Source organism: Mauremys reevesii, linkage group 7 (genome assembly GCF_016161935.1).
Source record: "Mauremys reevesii isolate NIE-2019 linkage group 7, ASM1616193v1, whole genome shotgun sequence".
NCBI lineage: Eukaryota > Metazoa > Chordata > Testudines > Geoemydidae > Mauremys > Mauremys reevesii.
The window spans coordinates 74,616,485-74,635,343 of record NC_052629.1 but is presented as its reverse complement, the minus strand read 5'-3'; the positions used below and the strand labels follow the sequence as shown (position 1 = coordinate 74,635,343).

General features: G+C 57.1%; 1 protein-coding gene across 4 annotated transcripts in view; it reads right to left on the bottom strand.

The window, feature by feature from the left end:
• Positions 1–18,859, bottom strand: part of RNF123 (ring finger protein 123) — a 155,721-nt gene that overhangs the window by 74,488 nt on the left and 62,374 nt on the right. For 3 of the 4 annotated variants that reach the window (XM_039547076.1, XM_039547077.1, XM_039547078.1), the window contains exons 21-32: positions 16,988–17,089; positions 13,592–13,698; positions 12,990–13,182; positions 11,811–11,956; positions 10,443–10,526; positions 9,482–9,589; positions 7,596–7,773; positions 5,407–5,481; positions 4,594–4,681; positions 4,124–4,211; positions 3,830–3,914; positions 88–227 (exon numbers count right to left, since the gene is read on the bottom strand). In XM_039547076.1, coding sequence (XP_039403010.1) covers positions 88–227; positions 3,830–3,914; positions 4,124–4,211; positions 4,594–4,681; positions 5,407–5,481; positions 7,596–7,773; positions 9,482–9,589; positions 10,443–10,526; positions 11,811–11,956; positions 12,990–13,182; positions 13,592–13,698; positions 16,988–17,089 — 1,394 coding nt within the window. The remainder of the gene's footprint in view (positions 1–87; positions 228–3,829; positions 3,915–4,123; positions 4,212–4,593; positions 4,682–5,406; positions 5,482–7,595; positions 7,774–9,481; positions 9,590–10,442; positions 10,527–11,810; positions 11,957–12,989; positions 13,183–13,591; positions 13,699–16,987; positions 17,090–18,859) is intronic. The other variant, XM_039547079.1, reaches the window with a different exon arrangement.

Genomic DNA, 18,859 nt, shown 5'->3' with positions numbered 1-18,859 from the left:
TGCCCTGGCCTGGCTCCCAGAACCCCACCCCTGCATAGCCTGCTGGGGTCCCCGCTAGGTGCTGTCCAGCCAAGCCCCAGCACTCACCTCCTGGATCATGCCAATGAACTCCGAGAAGGCCCAGTTGAGCTGGTTGAGGACGCTGTTGAGGAAGCTAGGTGCCATGTCGCAGTCACTGCGCAGCAGATCGGCCATGTGCTGCTGCAGAAGGGTGGAGGGGCATGGCTCTAGGACCAAAGGGCAGAAGCGTCAAGAGCAGACCCAGCACTAGGGCAGGGGGCAGCCTGGGATGCCCAGCTCAGGGAGGCGGGCAGCTGGGATAGGCACAGGTCTGGTGCCATGCAGCACTTTAAGGCCAGGCGGAAGACTGAGCATGAAGCAGACAGCCCCTCGTGCCCAGCTGCTGGACAGTGAGTAGAGATGGCAGGTGCCCTGCAAGGCTAGATCCACAGACTATTCTGAGCAGAGCTTGTCTGTGGGCTGCCAGCACTGCCCTGCTTACGCTGGGTCACAGCTGTGTACGGTCACGGCTCTTGCTCCCTCCCTTCCTCCCAGGGGAACAGCAGCCCTGCAGCCGAGCGCTAACCAAGACTCGTGCTCGGCTCCAGAAAGCCACAGACTAGCTCAGCAGTAACCTCTCCTGATGCCAGCATCGCAGTCGCTGCCCCGCTCCCAGACACCCGCCCCCTCACCTAGGCCCTGGCCTGCCCGGCTGCACTCAGAAGGCCAGTGAGGAAGGTGCTCCCTCCCTAAAATGGGGAGGAGCCCTCTCCCAGGGCTGCACTCCCGTGGCCCAGGCAGGCTGTTGCAGAGAACCTAAGGCCGTTTCTCAGCACTCCCACCATTGCTTCCTGGCTCAGCCCTCTCGGTGGTGGCAGCCCCCAGCACAAACACACTGGGGCCCAATGCGGCTCAGCCAGTGTCCCTCCCTGGCAAAGACGGGGCTTGGGCTTAGGCACTACCAAACAGGGAAGGGGAAGGGAGGGCAATGGACACTGCACCGCAGCTCCTAATCACTACCACAGCCGCAGGGCCCAGCACTGAGCCATGCCTGCTGGAGCAGGGGGGCTGTCACGTTCCTGCATGTGGGGAGCCCCGGCGGGGAAAGCAGATAGCAGCAGCCCCCTACAGTGCAGGGCCCCCGCATGTCATAGAATCTCAGGGTTGGAAGGGACCTCAGGAGCGGAGCCACCCTGGTCTCAGCAGCCAGAGCCCTGCTCCCAGGAGGGACCGACTGGCACCAACAGCGGCCCTGGGACTGGCCCAGACAATGAGCAGCAGGGCCTGAAGCTTCCTGGCCCTTGCCCTCCCCCTTGCAGCAGGGAGCCCGCATGCTGCAGACCAGGGCACTCTGTCCTGCCCTCCTGAGGGAGGGAGCGGTGCTTGGCCTGGCAGCGCGCTGCTCCTCTGAACACTCCCTTCTGCCTCTAGCAAGGGCCAAAGTGCCCAGGTCTAAGGGAGGTGGGCCTGCTTTCCAGGGCCACCAGGCCAGAAGGGAGCAAGGGCTGTGCCAGCGTGGACAGCCTGCTTGGACTCCCAATGCAGCAGGAGACTCAAGCTGCTTGGGGGCGCCTCTGGCAGTTGGACCTGGTGCTCTGGGGCGGGGGAGCAGCACTTCCCTCAAGCCACCCCTGAGACACAGCCAACGCAATGGGCACTGCATTGGAATTAGCCCCTTGTCCTCCTGCCCCACCCAGGCAGGGGTAGGACCCAAGGGCACCTCTGCAGAACGTGCTCCCTTGCAATTAGAGCAGCATTCATTATTGGTTCAGGGGCTGCACAGACCAGCAGTGCCAGGAGCCAGGCCCATTCCTCTGCTTGCTCAGACCTTTCCCAATCAGATGCAGGGGCACCCAGGAGCAGAGCCACACCACCACTACCCCTGGGGGTGCAGCAAGTGTGCCACACAGCTGCCAGCACAGGACATGGGGATGTTCCCATGGCACTCTCTAGCCTGCAGGCCAAGGCAGAGGCTGGTGCAGCTCATACCCTGGATCTGCCAGCTCTGTCCACCCCCCAGTTACAGCAACTCTCCCATCTCTCAGGCAGGAGGCAGCCACCCTTCTCCATGAGCAGGAAGCCACCACCATGGTGATGGCAGTCCTAGGTGAGTGGCCCCCCTCTGCACAGCTGCAGCAGAGGCTCAGGACACTGGCATGAGCTGCCCCATCTCCCTGGTACAGAGCTGAGATGCAGGCCAAGGAGCCCCTCCCCCACCAGGGCTTCCACCAGGACTGGAGTGGGTGGGGGGAGGGCCAGAGGCACACCTGGAGGGGAAGCACCACCAGGGAACTAAGAGCTACTACACGACCACACAAGACAGGGCCGAGCAAACAGCAAACTTACGCTGGAGGCTAGCAACAGACAGATCTCCTGAGCCCCAGAGAGAGACAAGAGAGCGGCATTACAGAGGGGGCAGGGCGCAGTGCAGCACCTATGGCTGTAGGGCCCTATGCCCACGCCCAGAGCGGCGCGCCAGCTGTTGGCTTGGCATCACCAGAGCTCTCCACCCAATAAGAGCAAGGCCCAGCAGCTTGTGCACGCACGTGCGCACCCCCACCCCGAGGCCCAGCAGCTTGTATGTGCACACACTCCCCCCCAGAGCCCAGCTGCACGCACACACACACACACACACACCCCCGAGGCCCAGTGGCTTCTTTGTGCATACCCTCCCCACCAGAGCCCAGCTGCACACACACACTCCAAGACCCAGCGGCTTGCGTGCACGTACACACACACACACACATGCCCCCAAGGCCCAGTGGCCCTCACACAGCTCCACGTAGGGAGCAGAACTCCAGGGGCTGAGCAGCACAGGGAACAGACAAAGGGAGGACACAGAAAGGAGGATGCCACCATCACTCCTCTATTAACCGGTGCCCCGCATGGGCATGCCAGGCGCCTGGGTGGCAGTGTGACATTTGGATTCATTTGCTTTTCTGTGGCCTCCACTGCCACTAGTGCAGCTGGTTTGCCCAGAGCTTGGGTGGAGCCGGGGCGCTTGGGAACAGCATGGCCTGCTCACAGAACTTGCTAGCTCCCCAGATCACCTATTGCCCCAGCGAACAGACCAAGACTGGCCCTTCCAACTCCTCGTTGGCTGGAGCCAGGGGGACACTGCTCCAGTCACTGCTGCAGCAAAGCCGGCTGCGGCCAGCTGCCCTGGCCCCCGCTGCTGTCCACAAGCAAGGCCTCAGGCCACAACAGCACAGGAGTGCGATGGAACAAGGGCACCAGAGCAGTGGGGTATGGAGAAGGGAACAGGCCCCCCTCAGGCTTCTGCCATCGTATGTTCCCTGGCGCCCCAAGAAGCCTCTGCTCACGCCTCCTCCATCACCTGCTGAAGAGCCCCTGGCTCAGCATTTGCACACATTTGTTCCCTCCGGCTAGGCCTGCTGGACACATCCCTGGTTCCCCACCAGCAGGGCCCCACTAGATCCCAGCGCCAGACCCCGCCCCACCCCTTAGCACCTCCAATGCTGCAAGCGTCTTGGCACCAGACCCCACTCTCCCTCCCCGGCTGCGAGCGCCCCAATACCACCTCCCACCCCCCAATATTGCCCTCAATATCATAAACGCCCTGGCGCCAGACCCCACTCTCCCCCCCCACAGGCCACAAGTGCCCCAGCACCAGACCCTGCCCCCACCACCGCTCCCAGTGCCGCAAGCGCCTCACACCAGACCCCACCCTTCCCCCACCAATGCCGCGAGCGCCGAGCGCCAGACCCCACTCCCCCTCCACAGCCACGATTGTCCTGGCACCAGATCCCAGCCTCCTCCCGAATGTCATGAGCGCTCCAGTGCCAGACCCTGCCCCCACCCCACTCACTCTGCAGGCTGGGGAGATTGGCATCCTCGGGCTTGGTTTTCAGCAGGTGCGGGAGCCGCGTGTACCTGTATCCAAACCCACAGCCCTGCGGGGAGGGAGACAAGGGAAGGGTTAGGGCAGGGCTTCCCAGGCCACCACGGCAGAGCGCTGAGCTGTGCCAGGCAGGCTGAAGGGGACACCGCAGGTGCTGCCCAGCCTGCCAGGGAGAGGGCTGAGACCTCTAGTCTGCAGCTGAGTGATGGCCCCAGAGGCATGGGCCTAGGCTGCTGGCAGAGACAGGTAGTGGGACCTTACCCGCCACAGCCGAACAAGGATCCAGTTGGTCTGCGCCCACGGCCGCTGCTCATAAGGAGCCAGCAGGTTCCTCATCATGGATATTCGCCTGCCAGATGGAAGGGATATGTTGGCAGCCAGGAACATAGGGAGGGGCAGGGTGGCACATCTGGGGCTCCTAGGGGGCAGGGAAGGGAGAATGGCAGAGCACCAATGTCTGTAGGGCCAGCACCTGTGGCACACCCGGGGGAGGGGCAGGGCCGGCACCTGCGGCACACCCGGGGGAGGGGTTAAAATTAAGCTACATCTTCCCATCCCCGGCTAGTCTGCAGCTGATCTACCCCAGCAGCCATAATCACTGCTACTGCCCTTAGCCCAGCCTGCTCCAACCCAGGGACCTCTCAGCTCCATTGTCCTGACACCCACTCTTCCACTTCCAGCTCCTTTACCCCAGCTCCCCATGGCAGTTCAGGGTGCGGGTTGGGACTTACTGCTCCTCTGGGATCCTCTCCACGGCCCGCAGCGAGTGTGGGTAGCAGACGTAGCTGGCCAGCGCCTGCATCAGTGAGTCCCGGATGTCTGGGGGCAGACGAGAGGGGCTAGGCTGACGCAGCAGGGCCAGGCCCATGACTGAGCCGTGCAGGGAGCCAGGGAAGGAAGGTACAGGTCCCCGGCAGGAGGGACAAGTGGCATTTTAAATGATACAATCCAGGGGCTAGCTAGGGCCCTAGTAACACAGGCAACAGGTCCCCTCCTGCAGGATCGCTCCATCCTGCAGCCTCCCAGGCCCTGCCAGGCCAGGGGCCAGGCTTGGAGCCACCTCAGGCCTTCTCCAGTCACAGGGGAACTCCCTAGTCCCTGCTCATCTCTGCCCATCACCTGTACAACGGGGAGGTCATGAATTCCCCTACCCCACGCAGCTGAGAAATGCAAGACTTTTCTGAGAAATGGCCAATCTGTGCCCAGCCAAGACTCCAGGGATGGTGCTGAGCCCTCCAGGCAGCTGCCCAGGGTTTGCCATCGGCAGAGGAGCACGCGCAGGAGAACCCATCCCATGCCAGTAGCTAGGACTCTCTGCTCCCCTTCCCTTCCCCCACTAATGCAATAACCTCAGCAATTGCTAGAAAAGCCACCCCAGGGTGCTCAGCAGCCCTGACACAGCCAGCCTGCCGCCTTTGCTGCACTCCAGCAGCCCCTTGCTGCTCCGGGGCAGGGTGTGGCAGCAAGATGGGGGCTGGTCATTGCCTGGCCCTCACCCCCAACAGGCAGAGCAGTCACCAGTCACCCCAAGAGATCAGCCTCACCAGTGCCGACGATCCTGGAGTCAGCAAAATGCTTGGCCAGGATGGCAGCAAGACGTGTCAGAGTCTCTTCATAGCCTGCAAGGAAAGGGATTGAGCAGGTAGAGAAGGGCACAGTCCCACGCCCTCAGGCAGCCACGGGAACCACCCCTGCTGCAGAGCTGGGCGGCAGAGTCGGTTCCTATGTAATATAACTAGGTCTCCCCCATGTGGGGCAGCGATAACCATGGGAACAGTAACTGAATGGGTGTCTCTGCCGGAGTCTGCAGAGAGCCTGACATCATCGCTCTGAGGGGGCCGTTTTGAGTCAGCCTCCCCGGATGTAGCAGCTGCCAGGTGCCTGGAGAATCCAGCAAAAGGCCAGCCATGCAAATAACCAACAGTTCCAAGTCTTAGCTGCGCATATGGGGACAATGGGTGCTGGACATAGGGAAGCCCCAGCACAGCAGCTCTGTGATGCTCAGGATAGCACACCTGAGCCCAACCGCCCCTTCGAGCTGGGAACACAAAGGGTATGGCTCCTGCAGCTGGCTCAGCAGTGTGGCCCTGAGTGGCCCATGTGCTCATGGGATACAGTTAGGAGCAACGTAACATTGTGCTACAAAGTGCTAGAAAACACTGCCAGGGTGGGCCCCCACTGGGGATGCTGGACACTGCCATTCTCTGCCGCAGGGTTTGAACCCTTCAGCAGCAGGGCTCTGGCTCCATGGCACACCAGGCTGGGCTGGACAAGAGCAGCCAGCAGGTCTGCAAATCCCTTCAATCAGCTGCACACACATGGCCGATTTGGAGTAGCATTTTGGCAGCAGTGGGCCAGCCAGGCCAGGCACTGCACACGCGGACAGAGCCCAGGCCAGAGTCGCCCCTCAGACCTTCTCGCTCCCAAGTCAGCACAGCCCTCATCCTGGGGGGGATGCCCACGTCAGCCCCATGCTGCCTCTCACTGCGAGAGAAGTAGTGTATCACCCACCTGCCTGCCCTCCTTCCCTCCTCAAAGAGCAAGCAGATTTTCACTCAAACCCGCCAGAATAACACACTAAACGGCCTCCTCCCTGACACAGGAGCACATGGCACAGAACCAGGCGGGCGCTGGAGCCGGCTTGGCCAGCCTAGCTCGCAGACCCAAAGGACTCAGCAGGGAGGCTTGCATTGCCATTGGCTACACAAAGAGCCAGAAGTAGCCCAGCAAGGAAATCCAGACACTGCAGAGGATCACACAGGGCAGGGACGCAGGGGGAGCTGACCCATCTCTCAGTGACTGCTTGGGTCTTGGCTTGCATTGGGCCTTCAGATCTGCTCCCTATACCTTGACTGCCAGCCCTGCCCAATCCGCCAGCCAGCCAGGCATGGGGCTAACCCCGCAGAAGCAGAGGGGAGGGCAGAGCTGGGGAAGGGCCTAAACCTGAAGGGGATCTCAGGATGGGGAGCAGGGCAGGAAGGAGCCACAAATCATGCAGGGCCCCAGCTCCGCAGCGACTCCAGCTGCAGAATTGGCCACAGACTCTCAGCTCCACTGGAGCAGAAGATTGCTTAGATAGCAAAGGCCTGGTGGCTAGAAAGGGAGCGGGAACTGCCTATTCCACACCTTAGGTGTTGGCTCTGAAACCCAGTGATGACAGCTTCGCTGTTCGCCATTTCACTGCTGATGGTTTTAACAGAAACACCCCAGCTCATCACCCCCATCCTTGGCAGGGAGCAAAGAGGGCAGACATCCCTTCTGTGCCCCAAACCCACCTACTTCCATCACCCCCCATGCCAAAAGTCATCTGCCAAAGTCTCCATCCCCCCTGCCAGCCACCTCTGTGGCAAGCTAGACACCCACAGGGCAAACTCCACAATACACTGCAGAAGCAGGGGCAGCATACAATAAAGACAACACAATGGCCAAAGACGGCCTGGTCTCCTGGCTGCCTGCAAGTCCCCACATGCCACAGACTGAGAGCAAGCAGGTGACCAAGCCCAGGAAATCCCAACGGGCCCCTTTGGAACCCCAGTCTAACTCAACAAGCTGTGCCGCCCCCCCCCCCCCCCAAGGAAATGGCCAGCACTTGGTGCAGAGATGAGCACATGGCAGGGGAAGCAGCCCCGCCATCTCCTGGGAGCTCACAGCCAAGGCGCAGCTTTGTCCTGCCCAGCACCAAGCCCAGCCCAGCATAAGTCAGCAGTGATGGCAGCGCGAACCCCCTCCTCACCGGGGAGCTCCTCCATGCAATGGACAGGACTGAAGTAGTTCTTCAGCGCGCTGTAGCTGTTCATGGCCACACTGAGGTAGAACTCCGGCATGAAGGCGAAGAGCGAGCCCGTCCTGTCCCCGTGCTCAATGGTGCGGATGCACACTCGCAGCAGCCAGTATATGTCCTGCATCTTCTCCTGCCGGGGAGAACACAGCCACGAAAGACTCAGCTTCCACCCCAGGCAGGCCAGAAAAAGTTCTAGGCAATATACCAAAGTGACTGTTGCTGTGGGCCCAAAGGATAAGAGGCTGAGGACTGAGTGGAGAGCCCCAGCACCATGCCATGTGGATAGCCAGAGGCAGCTCAACCGAAAGGGGCTTTGAACCAGAGGATGGAAGCTAAGAGTGAAAGAAGAAAGCAGAGTGCTGTCATCTTGAACTCCAACTCAAAACAACACCTGGATCCATCTTTAAAACTTCTAGAAGCTGGGTCACTCTTAAATTGGGCTGATCAGCCATAAGCGGGTTCAGCAGGCACCTGACTAGACCTTTACGTGTACACCATGACACAGTGGATCAACAGCTGCCTAAACAATAACTATAACAATAAATGTTAATGGGAAAACGTCCAAAAGGGAGACAAAAGGACTGGGTTTGTTCAAGCAAAAAGGATTAACTCAAGGACTGGGTTAGGATCATGCCTGGCAAACAAAAGAGGAATGGGACCATAAATTAGTAACCCAAAACCAGTGTCGAGAATTAGGCCCAATGGTAAAGGAAATAATGGGGGGCAGGAGCTATTTTGCTCATTACTTTTTTTGGAGGTTCCTTAAAAAAGACTTCTGGGGACAAATGAAAAAGCTGCTGAACAACAAATGCTAGCTGGGAGACGAGCTGCCCAAAAGCAGTGAGCCGTCACCCTCAATCTCCAGGGCCTCCAGGAGCCACCACTGGGCCTTTACTGTACTAATTCTGAAAAATGTTCTGACCAGACTGGGTCAGAGAAAGGGAGCCAAAACACATCGCTGCCTCCACCAGCTCCAGCTAAACCCCAATCACCCCCTGGGATGAAGATATTGGTGCCTGCTATCACACGCCTCTCTTCCCCTCCTCCCTGCTGCTTTACGTTTTCCTAGCCCTCTTTTTCCTTCTAAGGACCATATGCTCTGCAACACTGCTGTAAGCCTGTAACCAAAAACACAGCTAAAAGCAATTCCCTGAACAGACCTGCACAGGGACAAGTTGCCAAGTGCGGAAGGGGCTGATCAGACCACATGCTGAGCCCGTGTGGGTGCAAGTCAGAGCCAGCCCCAGAGACAGAAGCTGCATTTTCTCTTTGTGTTTTTTTCCCCTTTTCATGGGCTTGTCTCGCTCTGTTTTGTAGGAAAGGGGACTGAACTTTAACAGCAGTGGCAGCTCCAGCCCATTCCAACTCACGGTTTCTCTTTTCCCCAAAGAGAATAGCTAGTACCATCTTTACTTCCACCTAAGGCTCAGATATGGGGGGTGAGGGAGTGTTCCTGCCAAAGGCTCTACAGCTCAAAGGGAGGGAGTGGGGGTAGGAGAAGAAATATTGTTACAATGAAAGCCCCACTTAAAATACTGGAAATGTGAAGTTAACTGGGTTTCCTTCTTTTTCTAGATCTTTACTGAAATGCTGACTGGTTTGTAATGGTGCATTTGCCATGGTACTAGCAGGCCAAGGTCTCTGCTCACCCCGCCCCAAATCAACATTAAAGAGTTTTAAACAGGAACAGTAGCAGGGTCACGTTTACCCCTGGGACTCTCTGGGCCCATCTAGTCCATCAAAATCTATACAAGACCCACAGCTCAGAATTTCACAGGGGTCAGGCTGAACCGCTGCCCACCCTCCCCCTGGCTGCTCCCACCACACGCTTCTCTCACCTTGGAGTAGATGGTGACGTTGATCCAGGCTAGCCGGCGACTCAAGTGGTTGAGTTTCTCTGAGAAAACCTTCTGGCTTTTCACCAGCTCCTCGTAGATGTCCCTCCTCTGAAAGAAGCATAGCGGGTGTGAGGAGCCCCTCCCTGCCCGGACAGGCATGGTGCAGAGCAGAATGGACAGGACAAAAGAGGTCCCCCCTTCTATGGTTCGCAAGGGAGGACAGAGGGGCCAGAGTCCAGTCTTGCCCAGCCAAGAGGCATCCATGTGAAGGCTGGGGGAGTGGAAGCCAGAAGCAGAGCAACGCCCAGATGGGATCCATCGCTGCCCTGACCAACAAGAACCCCAGGACCAGGAACCTTGGCCAGGTATTAGCCCCTAGGTGTCCAAGTGCTTTCAAATCACCTTTGATGGCCTTTGGTAGGACTGGTCAGATGGAGTTACTCTCCACCCACAGGAGCCCTGAGCCAGAAACTATTCTGGGCATTTCCTGTCTGGTTTCTTGGTGGCACCACCAGCCAGGTGTCCTTCCACTAAGCCCCAGTGCTGCATGCGGTGGTACCCAGACCCAAAAGGGGCGGGGGCCGGGGGGGAGAGGCATCTATGCCATGGGCTGGGTTTGGAGGGTTATTTTATTCAATACTCTTGGGGACAGAAACTCTACACCCCATAACAGACCAGTCTGTCACACCTGTCCCATGAGACAGGCCCCTCAGCCTGCAAGCCCCCGAGGTAAATGAAGAGCAAAACCTGTGCTTTTGTTCCTCCGGGCCTGCTGCTGGGGCCTGCACTCTAGAGAAGCAGCAACTGGACCACACAGTGCACATGCCCTTCCTCCCTGACAGCCTCCTTGCAGCCCCCGGCTTGAGCTATCCTCCGGCAGAGATGGCAGAGCCCTTTGCCACAAGGCTCTGCAAAGGCTACAAAGATGGAAGTTGGGGGGGCTACCGGAGGGACTCCTTACCTTCTTTGGACATCGGCTAATCTTCTCCTCTGTGTCCTTCAGAGCCAGGGCGTATTCGTTCACATCATCGGACACACCCACCATCTGAAAGGCAAGCGGGGACCAGTGATGCCAGCACAGAGCTTTTCCAGAATGGTCAAGAGCAGCCCAACCCTGGAGAGCAGCAACCCAGCCAGCATCGTGGCGCTCCTGTCCCCTGGCTGGGCTGCTCTCAGCAGCCTGACCCTGGAGAGCAGCAAACCATCCATAGAATATCAGGGTTGGAAGGGACTTCAGGACGTCATCTAGTCCAACCCCCTGCTCAAAGCAGGACCAATTCCCAACTAAATCATCCCAGCCAGGGCTTTGTCAAGCCTGACCTTAAAAACCTCTAAGGAAGGAGATTCTACCACCTCCCTAGGTAACCCATCCCAGTGCTTCACCACCTTCCTACTGAAAAAGTTTTTCCTAATATCCAACCTAAACCTCTCCCACTGTAACTTGAGACCATTACTCCTTGTTGTCATATGATACCACTGAGAGCAGTCTAGATCCATCCTCTTTGGAACCCCCTTTCAGGTAGTTCAAAGCAGCTATCAAATCCCACCTCATTCTTCTCTTCTGCAGACTAAATAATCCCAGTTCCTTCAGCATCTCCTCATAAGTCAGCATTGTGACACTCCGGTCCCTTGGCTGGGCTGCTCTCTGCAGGCCAGGGGGTCAGAAGGCTGAAGCTGCAGTGATTTGCTCTCACTGCAGATACAGGAGCAATTCCTCCTCACCAAACCCAGCCACTTGCTCAAACATAGCAAAGGCTAAAGGACCAAAAGCAAGACCTATGCTAGCTTGTAACCCCCTATGCTATGCTAGTAGTGAGCCCTGCACTGTCCTGGATTGAACTGGGTGGGCTGAGCACAGACGTCCAGATCCCAACGTGCCCTGGGCTGCTCAGGTGAACAGCCATCTGGCCCAGCATCCCTGTGCTCTAGGCCCCAGCACTCTGCTGTTACTCAGTTCCCATTCTTCAGGAAAGGGATTCACCCCTACCCCTAACATGGGGGGGAGAAGAAGGCTGGAGATCAGGGACTCAGCTGCAACCTCCAGTGACACTGAAGCATAGCAAATGCAATTTGGGACAGGATCTGCAGCCCCTACTGGAGACACATGGTCCCCTCATGCCAGAGCCATCACCCCAGGATGAGTGCAACAACAAAAGAAACAGGGCTGTGCCAGACAGACAGACATGAACACTGGCCAAGGTGGCCCTCCCTCTTTGGTGGCTCGATGGGCACAAGGGAGCTGGCTCACTGAAACGACCCACGGATGCCGGCCCGAGTGTGGACCAGCACGACAAGGGCTGTGACCTTCTCCCCTATGGGTCCTGCTCACCTTACCAAGCTGCTGGTGGACGCTAAGGTTGTACATCATCACTATTCCATCCAGGATCTCCAGAAGAGAGTTCTCAGTGATTGACTGCTCCGGCTCCTCAGGGGGTCTCCCCAGTAACAGACCCTCATTTCCATGGCTGCCTTCTACTGCAACCCAGCCCCAAGACAGAAGAGAGTTCTCAGCAGCGTCGCTGGCAGTGCGAGGCCTGCACTCCTCTCAGCCAATGCATCGCCCCAGTGTGCAGTGTTCTCAGGGACCATGTCCACAGCACAGCTCCCTCCCACTCCATGCCTTACCCCAGCCCTTGTTCCCTCTCTACAGGCCTGGGGGCCTCACACAAAGGGACCAAGCTGGCTCTCAAGAGTGCGAGCAGTGCTCCTGTCTGACGTGCTATTGCAGTCCGGCCCCGCGCACAGCCCTTATCCTCCCCAGGCCAAGGAGGGAAGTGCCTGGCAAACACACATTGAGCAGAACGGTGTGAGCCTCTAACCCTTCCCTCTGCATGCTGGGAAAGGGCTGGGCACAACTGGGGCATTCCAGGCACTGCCAGGCAAATGAGCCAAACCCAACAGCTTCTGCCAAAATCAGAGCGAGGTCAAGATCATCAAGGGTTGGCAGGGCCGGGAAGTCAGCCCCAAGGTCTGCATTACGTGCCATTAATCCGCAGCGCTGAGTGCCTCTGACTACAGATTTGGGTCCCACCACCTGGGCTCTAACCTGCCTCCATGTGAGCCCTGAGCCCCACCGCCTGGCCTGCCCCTGCACTGCAGCAGCCAGCTTGCCTCTTCGCCTTTGGGTAGGCAACCAGATAGTTTTTAAAGAAAATGCAGGTGCTTTGATAACCTGCTTCAGGAGAGACTTCACCAGCCCAGGCTGCCCGTGCTGGGACCAGCGCTGCCGTGACAGCGCATGGGCGCACCCCGGCTCTCCAGCAGCTCCTGCAAGCAGGGCTATGCCCAGGATATTGCCAGCCCCCAGCACCTCCAGGCTTTGAGCATCACACACTGAGCTCACCAGCTGAGCGACAACTCCTCAGTCAGACAGCGAGCAATTGCTGCCACTCTTTCTCAGCTGACTCAGGGTTGATCCATTCCCCAGTGACTGGCTGGGCCTTTTCCTTTGCCAGCTTCCTCCACCCCTATCTGACACCTTGGCAAGCATGCAGTGGGAACTACTCACTGTCATCCTCTGTCCGCTGCTCCACACTCAGCGTGCGTGCTTTCATCTTCTCCAGGGTGCCCAGGGACCGCCGCGGGTTCATCAGGCTGACGGCGGCTGTACTGAGGAAGCGGTTGGCACGGCCCAGGGTGGGTGAGCTGAGCCAACTGGGCCTGGCAAGGGCACCACCAATGGCCAGTGCTGCAACTGGGCGCTGAGACATAGAAGGTCAGAAATGTAAGCAGCTCTATTTGTTAGGCTGACCACTAACTCCAAGCCCTCCATCTCCAAGGGTCGCAACTGTGCCAGCCCAGAGCTTCCCTGGCTTCCCATGGCTAACGTGACAGACTCCAGCTTGCTCCCTCCCTCCCTGCCAGAGCTGGGTTGGCTGTGCAGGACCAATAGGATGCAGCACCCTGCTCCAGCCACACAGGGAGCAGAGCTGTGCAGAGATGGAAATGCCTTTACAGGTCCTTCTCTGATGGCAGCAGCACTTGAACACTGGACACCGGAAGCCACCAGGCTCACTCGGCAGGGACTGGAGCAGTAGGGCCAAGTCCCCTCTCTTCCCCATCATGTGGCTTCTCTAGCCGCTGCTGGAGGCATAGGCCCACGGGGCCCACCTGGGCTGTGGACGTTGCAGACTCCTCATCCTCATCCAGGTCGTCCATGGTCACAGCCTGCAGCTCCGCAGGGTCAATCAGGATATTTGCTTTCAAAGCCAGGTCATCTGTGTGAAAGGAGCCATGGGATCAGGGTTCGCTATGGACCCGCACCCTTGGAGCGCAAAATGGCACATGGCCAGCCCCAGAGGGTGCTGGGGGGAGACACTGACGCTTGTCCCAGTGAAGTCACAGCTTCTGGTCCCTTTGGTCTCTCCAACCCTGCCATTTCACGTGAGCCTATGCTCCTCTCCACTACTCCCTAGCTGGGCTACCACAGTCCAAGTTTGCTACACCAGAAGCAGGGCTGGTGCTGCCATCACACAGCCCTGGCACAACCCCACTATGTCAATAGCAAATCTGCAGAACTGGAGACAGCCCCAGCTCTGCCCACTGTGGCACCCCCATGAGAGGCCATGGGCAGGCTCCAGGGACCAGGCGTGCCCGGGCTGGAGGAATGAGCCAGGGCCCGAGGCTGCAGAGCAAGCAGAAGGGGCACTCCTGGGAGATGGAGCAGTGCCCTCAGCCGGGGCACACACCATGGCACTGTTCTGCCCCATCTAACCTGGGGAAGATCCTGTCCATTACTGCAGCGCAGCCTGCACAGTGAGATTTTGGGGGGAACGGATAGCTCAGTGGTTTGAGCATTAGCCTACTAAACCCAGGGTTATGAGTTCAATCCTGGAGGGGGCCATTTAGGGATAAGTGGCAAAAATCTACCTGGGGATTGGTCCTGCTTTGAGCAGGGGGTTGGACTAGATGACCTCCTGAGGTCCCATCTGACCCTGATATTCTATGATCCCAGTACCCCCATTCTAGCTCCCCGGGTGGCACCTGTGCCTCACAGTGCACAAACAGACGTGGGAAAGCCAGAAAGCTAAACCAAGGCAATAGTACTGCCAGATTGGCAGGCAGGTAGGCCATGCTGTGGGTCCAGGTCCCTCCGTTGCTGCCCAGGTTTCAAAGTAAGGCAATGCCCACCATTGTCCCTTGGCATGGTAAGCTCCTTCGTGCTGACAGGGTAAGTGCTGGGGGTGCTCAGGCATCATGGCAATGGGGCCAGAGCCCAGACATCCCCCAGCAAGCCCTTCCTCCCTCCACTGGCTCTAGTGTCCTTCTCCTCCTCCCCAATCCTGGAATCCCCTGCTCTCCCCTTTGAGTCCCCCAGGCCCCTCCATCTTCCCTTCCCCAGAGTCTCCCTCACCTCTCCTTCAGGTTCTTCCTGCAGCTTAAAGGCTCCCATCCCCTTCCATCCTTCAGTCTGTTAGCCACCAGTCCCTCCAACCTGGGCATGGCCCCCTCCATGGGGCTATCGTATCGTTGTCCCCCCTCTCCCTGCCCCCAAACCTCTCTAACAATCAATCCTCACATTAACCCCTTACAAGGAAGGGCACCATTTAAAATAACGCAGTAGGAAAGGGAAGCATGCAAGGCAGCTAGGGCCAAATGGCACCGCAGACTCCTCCTAGGTGCCTAGATTCCCAGGCCACTAGGGACCATTGTGCTCACCTAGTCTGACCCCTGGTAGAGCACAGGCCAGAGACCTGCCCCACAAGCATTCGTGCAGCAGAGTTTTTAGAGAAACAGCCAATCCAGAGTTAAAAATTGTTACAGATGATGGAGCATCCACCATGCCCCTGGGTAAGTTGTTCCAATAGTCAATTATCCTCACTGTTAAAAACATAGGCCTGATTTCCAGTCTGAATTTGTCTAACTTCAGCTTCCAGCGACTGCAGAGCCCATTGTTAAATATTTGTTCTCCATGTAAGTACTGATAGACTGTGGTCAAGTCAACCTTTAACCTTCTCTCTGTTAAGTTAAACAGATTGAGCTCCTTGCATCTCTCACTATAAGGCAGGTTTTCCAATCCTTTCATCATTCTTGTGACTCTTCTCTGACCCCTCTCCAATTTATCCACATCCTTCTTGAATTGTGGACACCAGAACTGGACACAGGATTCCAGCAGGTGTTGCACCAGTGCCAAATCCAGAGGTAAAATAACCTCTCTATTCCTACTGAGATTCCCATTTATGCATCCCAGAATCTCATTAGCTCTTTTGGCCACAGTCAGACTGGGAGCTCCTATTCACCTGATTATCCACCACGACCACCAAAGATTTTTCAGAGTCACTGCTCCCCAGCCTGTACAACACAGCCTACATTCTTTGTTCCCAGACACATACATTTACATTGAGCCATATTAAAACACATCTTGTTTGCCTGAGCCCAGTTTATCAAGCAATCCAGGCTGCTCTGTACTGGTGACCTGTCCTCTTCATTATTTACCACTCCCCCAATTTGTGTGTTATGTACAAAAGTATTAGTAATGATTTTATGTCTTCTTCCATGTCATTGATAAAAATGTTAAACAGCGTAGGGCCAAGAACAGACCCTTGTAGGACCCCACTGGAAACACACTGGCTCAGTGATGATACCCCATATGCAGTTACATTTTGAGACCTATCAGTTAGCTAGTTTTTAATCCATTAAGGTGGACCATGTTATTTTTATCTCATTCTAATTTTTTTTTTTAATTAAAATGACTTATGGTACCAAGTCAAACATCTTACTGAAGTCCACATATATTACATCAACACTAGTAAATTTATCAACCAAACTCGTAATCTCAAAGAGAGATATTTTAAGTTCCTTAAACCCACATTGATTTGCATTAATTATATTACCCTCCTTTAATTCTTTATTAATTGAGTCCTGTATCTGCTGCTCCATTCTCTTGCCAGGGATTGATGTCAGATTGACAGGCCCACAATTAGTCAGGTCATTCCATTTATCCTTTTTGAAAATTGGCACATTAGCTTTCTTTCACTCTTCTAGAACTTCCCCAGTGCTCCAAGACTTACTGAAAATCAACATTAATGGTCCAGCAAGGTCCTCACCCAGCTCTTTTAAACTCTTGGATGCAAGTTATTTAGACCTGCTGATTTACAAATGTCTGTGTACGCATCCCGGGATCTAGTTAACATCCTCCCAAGATACCAATGGAATAGAAAGTGTTCTCATCGCCATATGATGAGACTGCATCATCTGTTTTTTCCCCAAATACAGATCAGAAATATTTATTGAACACATCTGCCTTTTCTGCATTATTATTGATGATAATCTGGGCAACGGAGAGCCCTCTCCTTGTAGTCAGAACACCAGCCCCTCCCTCCCCACGTGCCCAGAAACCAACACTGCAGTTAAAGGACAAGGAGATGCCCATTACTCCCTAAACTACCACAGACTGCATTGCCCTCAGCCTCCTCCTTTCCCTTCCCCCCGATTTAGACCAAGGTCTCTGAAGGGTAGGACTCCACACCATGCCAGTAAAGTGAAGCAATCCAATCCAGCACTCACCTTTCAGAGTTTTCTTGAGATGAGACAGGAGTCCACCGAGCCGCTGCAGGTCAAAGTAATCCACCTTCCCGTTATAGAAGAGCTGAGGAGGAACATATGCCTCTGGTGGGAAAGGAACAGAGATTTATGGCGAGCGTCCCAGGCTGTGACCCAGCTAACACGAAGAGACAGAGCACTACGCACTGGCCCCAGCCTGGGGGGCCAGACAGCCCTGCAAATGTGTCACAGATTCACTCTGGCAGAGGTGGTTTCCAGAGCGGAGCACACTCCACACAAGCACAGAGTCAGGCCACACACTGCTCCCCTACAGCTGCCTTGTCCTCGACAGCCTACTCATTCCACGAGTGGGGCAGGTCTCCACCCAGTTCCTAGCAACACACTCCAACCACCGAGCCACACAGTGGGGTGCTCCTGACCAATTCCAGGCTGGACAGAGCTGGGAGGCGGGGCTAAGGTTGGAATAGCAGGGGTGGAAGGCCAGGACTGAGAGGGAATAGATCAGGGGTCTCAAACTCAAATGACCAGGAGGGACACATGAGGACTAGTACATTGGCCCGAGGGCCACATTACTGACACCTCCCCCTGCCGCCCTCAGCCCCACCCCCACTCCACCCCTTCCATGAGGCCCCACCCCTGCCCTGCCTCTTCCCACCCCTTCCCTGCCCCCATTCCAACCCCTTCCCCAAAATCCCCACCCTAACTCTGCCTCTCCCTGCCCCCAGGGAGTGCAAGAGGGGTGTGGGGTGCAGGAGGGGTGAGGGGTGTGGCAGGGGGTCAGGGTGCAGGTGGGGTGTGGCAGGGGGCTCAGGGCAATGGGTTGGGGTGCAGGAGGGGTGAGGGGTGCAGCAAGGGGTCAGGGCAGGGGATCGGGGTGCAGGAGGGATGTGGCAGGGGGCTCTGGGCAGTGGGTTGGGGTGCAGGAGGGGTGCAGGGTGAGGCAAGGGGCTCAGGGCAGGGGGTTCGACTGCAGGAGGGGTTTGGGGGGGCGGGCCCTGCCCCTGCGCCGCTCCGGGAAGCAGTTGGAACGTGGGGGAGGAGAAGTGCAGGGGTGTGTGTGTTGCTGTTGCTTCAGGCACCGCCCCCAGCATCTCCCATTGGCCGGGAACAGGGAACTGCGGCCAATGGGAGCTGCTGGGGGTGGTGCCTGAAGCAGCATCAATACACACCCCTGTGCCTCTCCTCCCCCAGGTTCCGTCCGCTTCCCGGTGCACATCGGGTCGGAGCCGCTCTAGGTAAACCCTGGTGGAGGGCGGGGGGGCCGCCAGGAGCTTGTGGGCCACAGAAAATAACCTGTTTGAGACCCCTGGAATAGATGATGCTGATATAGAGGCATAAGAGCAGCTAGCACAGGCCCCACTGGCCAGATAGTGCTATTCATCCTGCACTTCAGGGCTCTGACAAGCCCATCCACTCCCCTCAGAGGACTGGTCTGTGCGAGGAACCTGAGTGGCAGAGCTTCGGAGGCATGTCCTCAGAAGGACCATTCCAAAACAGTGAGTGTGCAGGGTGGAGTTACCTGGCTGGAGCACTATCCCGCATTAGCGATGCCAGTCACCTCCCAGGTGCTGCCAAGCCCCAAGTGCAATGGTAAGGTTCATTATGCCGTACCAGTAAGATATTTATAGCTGGCACTGCATACCAGAAAGACAGAGGAGGAAACCACCCCCAACCCCGCCCCCTGCCCTTCCACAGAGCTGCGTCTCCCCCTCCTGTATAGCAGCCCCGCCGGAGGACAGGGCTGGGGGCGGCACAGCTGCCGGAGGAGCTACCAGCATTCTGCTCCTATCCCCACTAGGAACCGCAGCAGGGAAAAGGAACAGAACGCCGGCAGCGCCTCCCATGTGGCTGTACCGCCACCAGCCCTACCCCCTC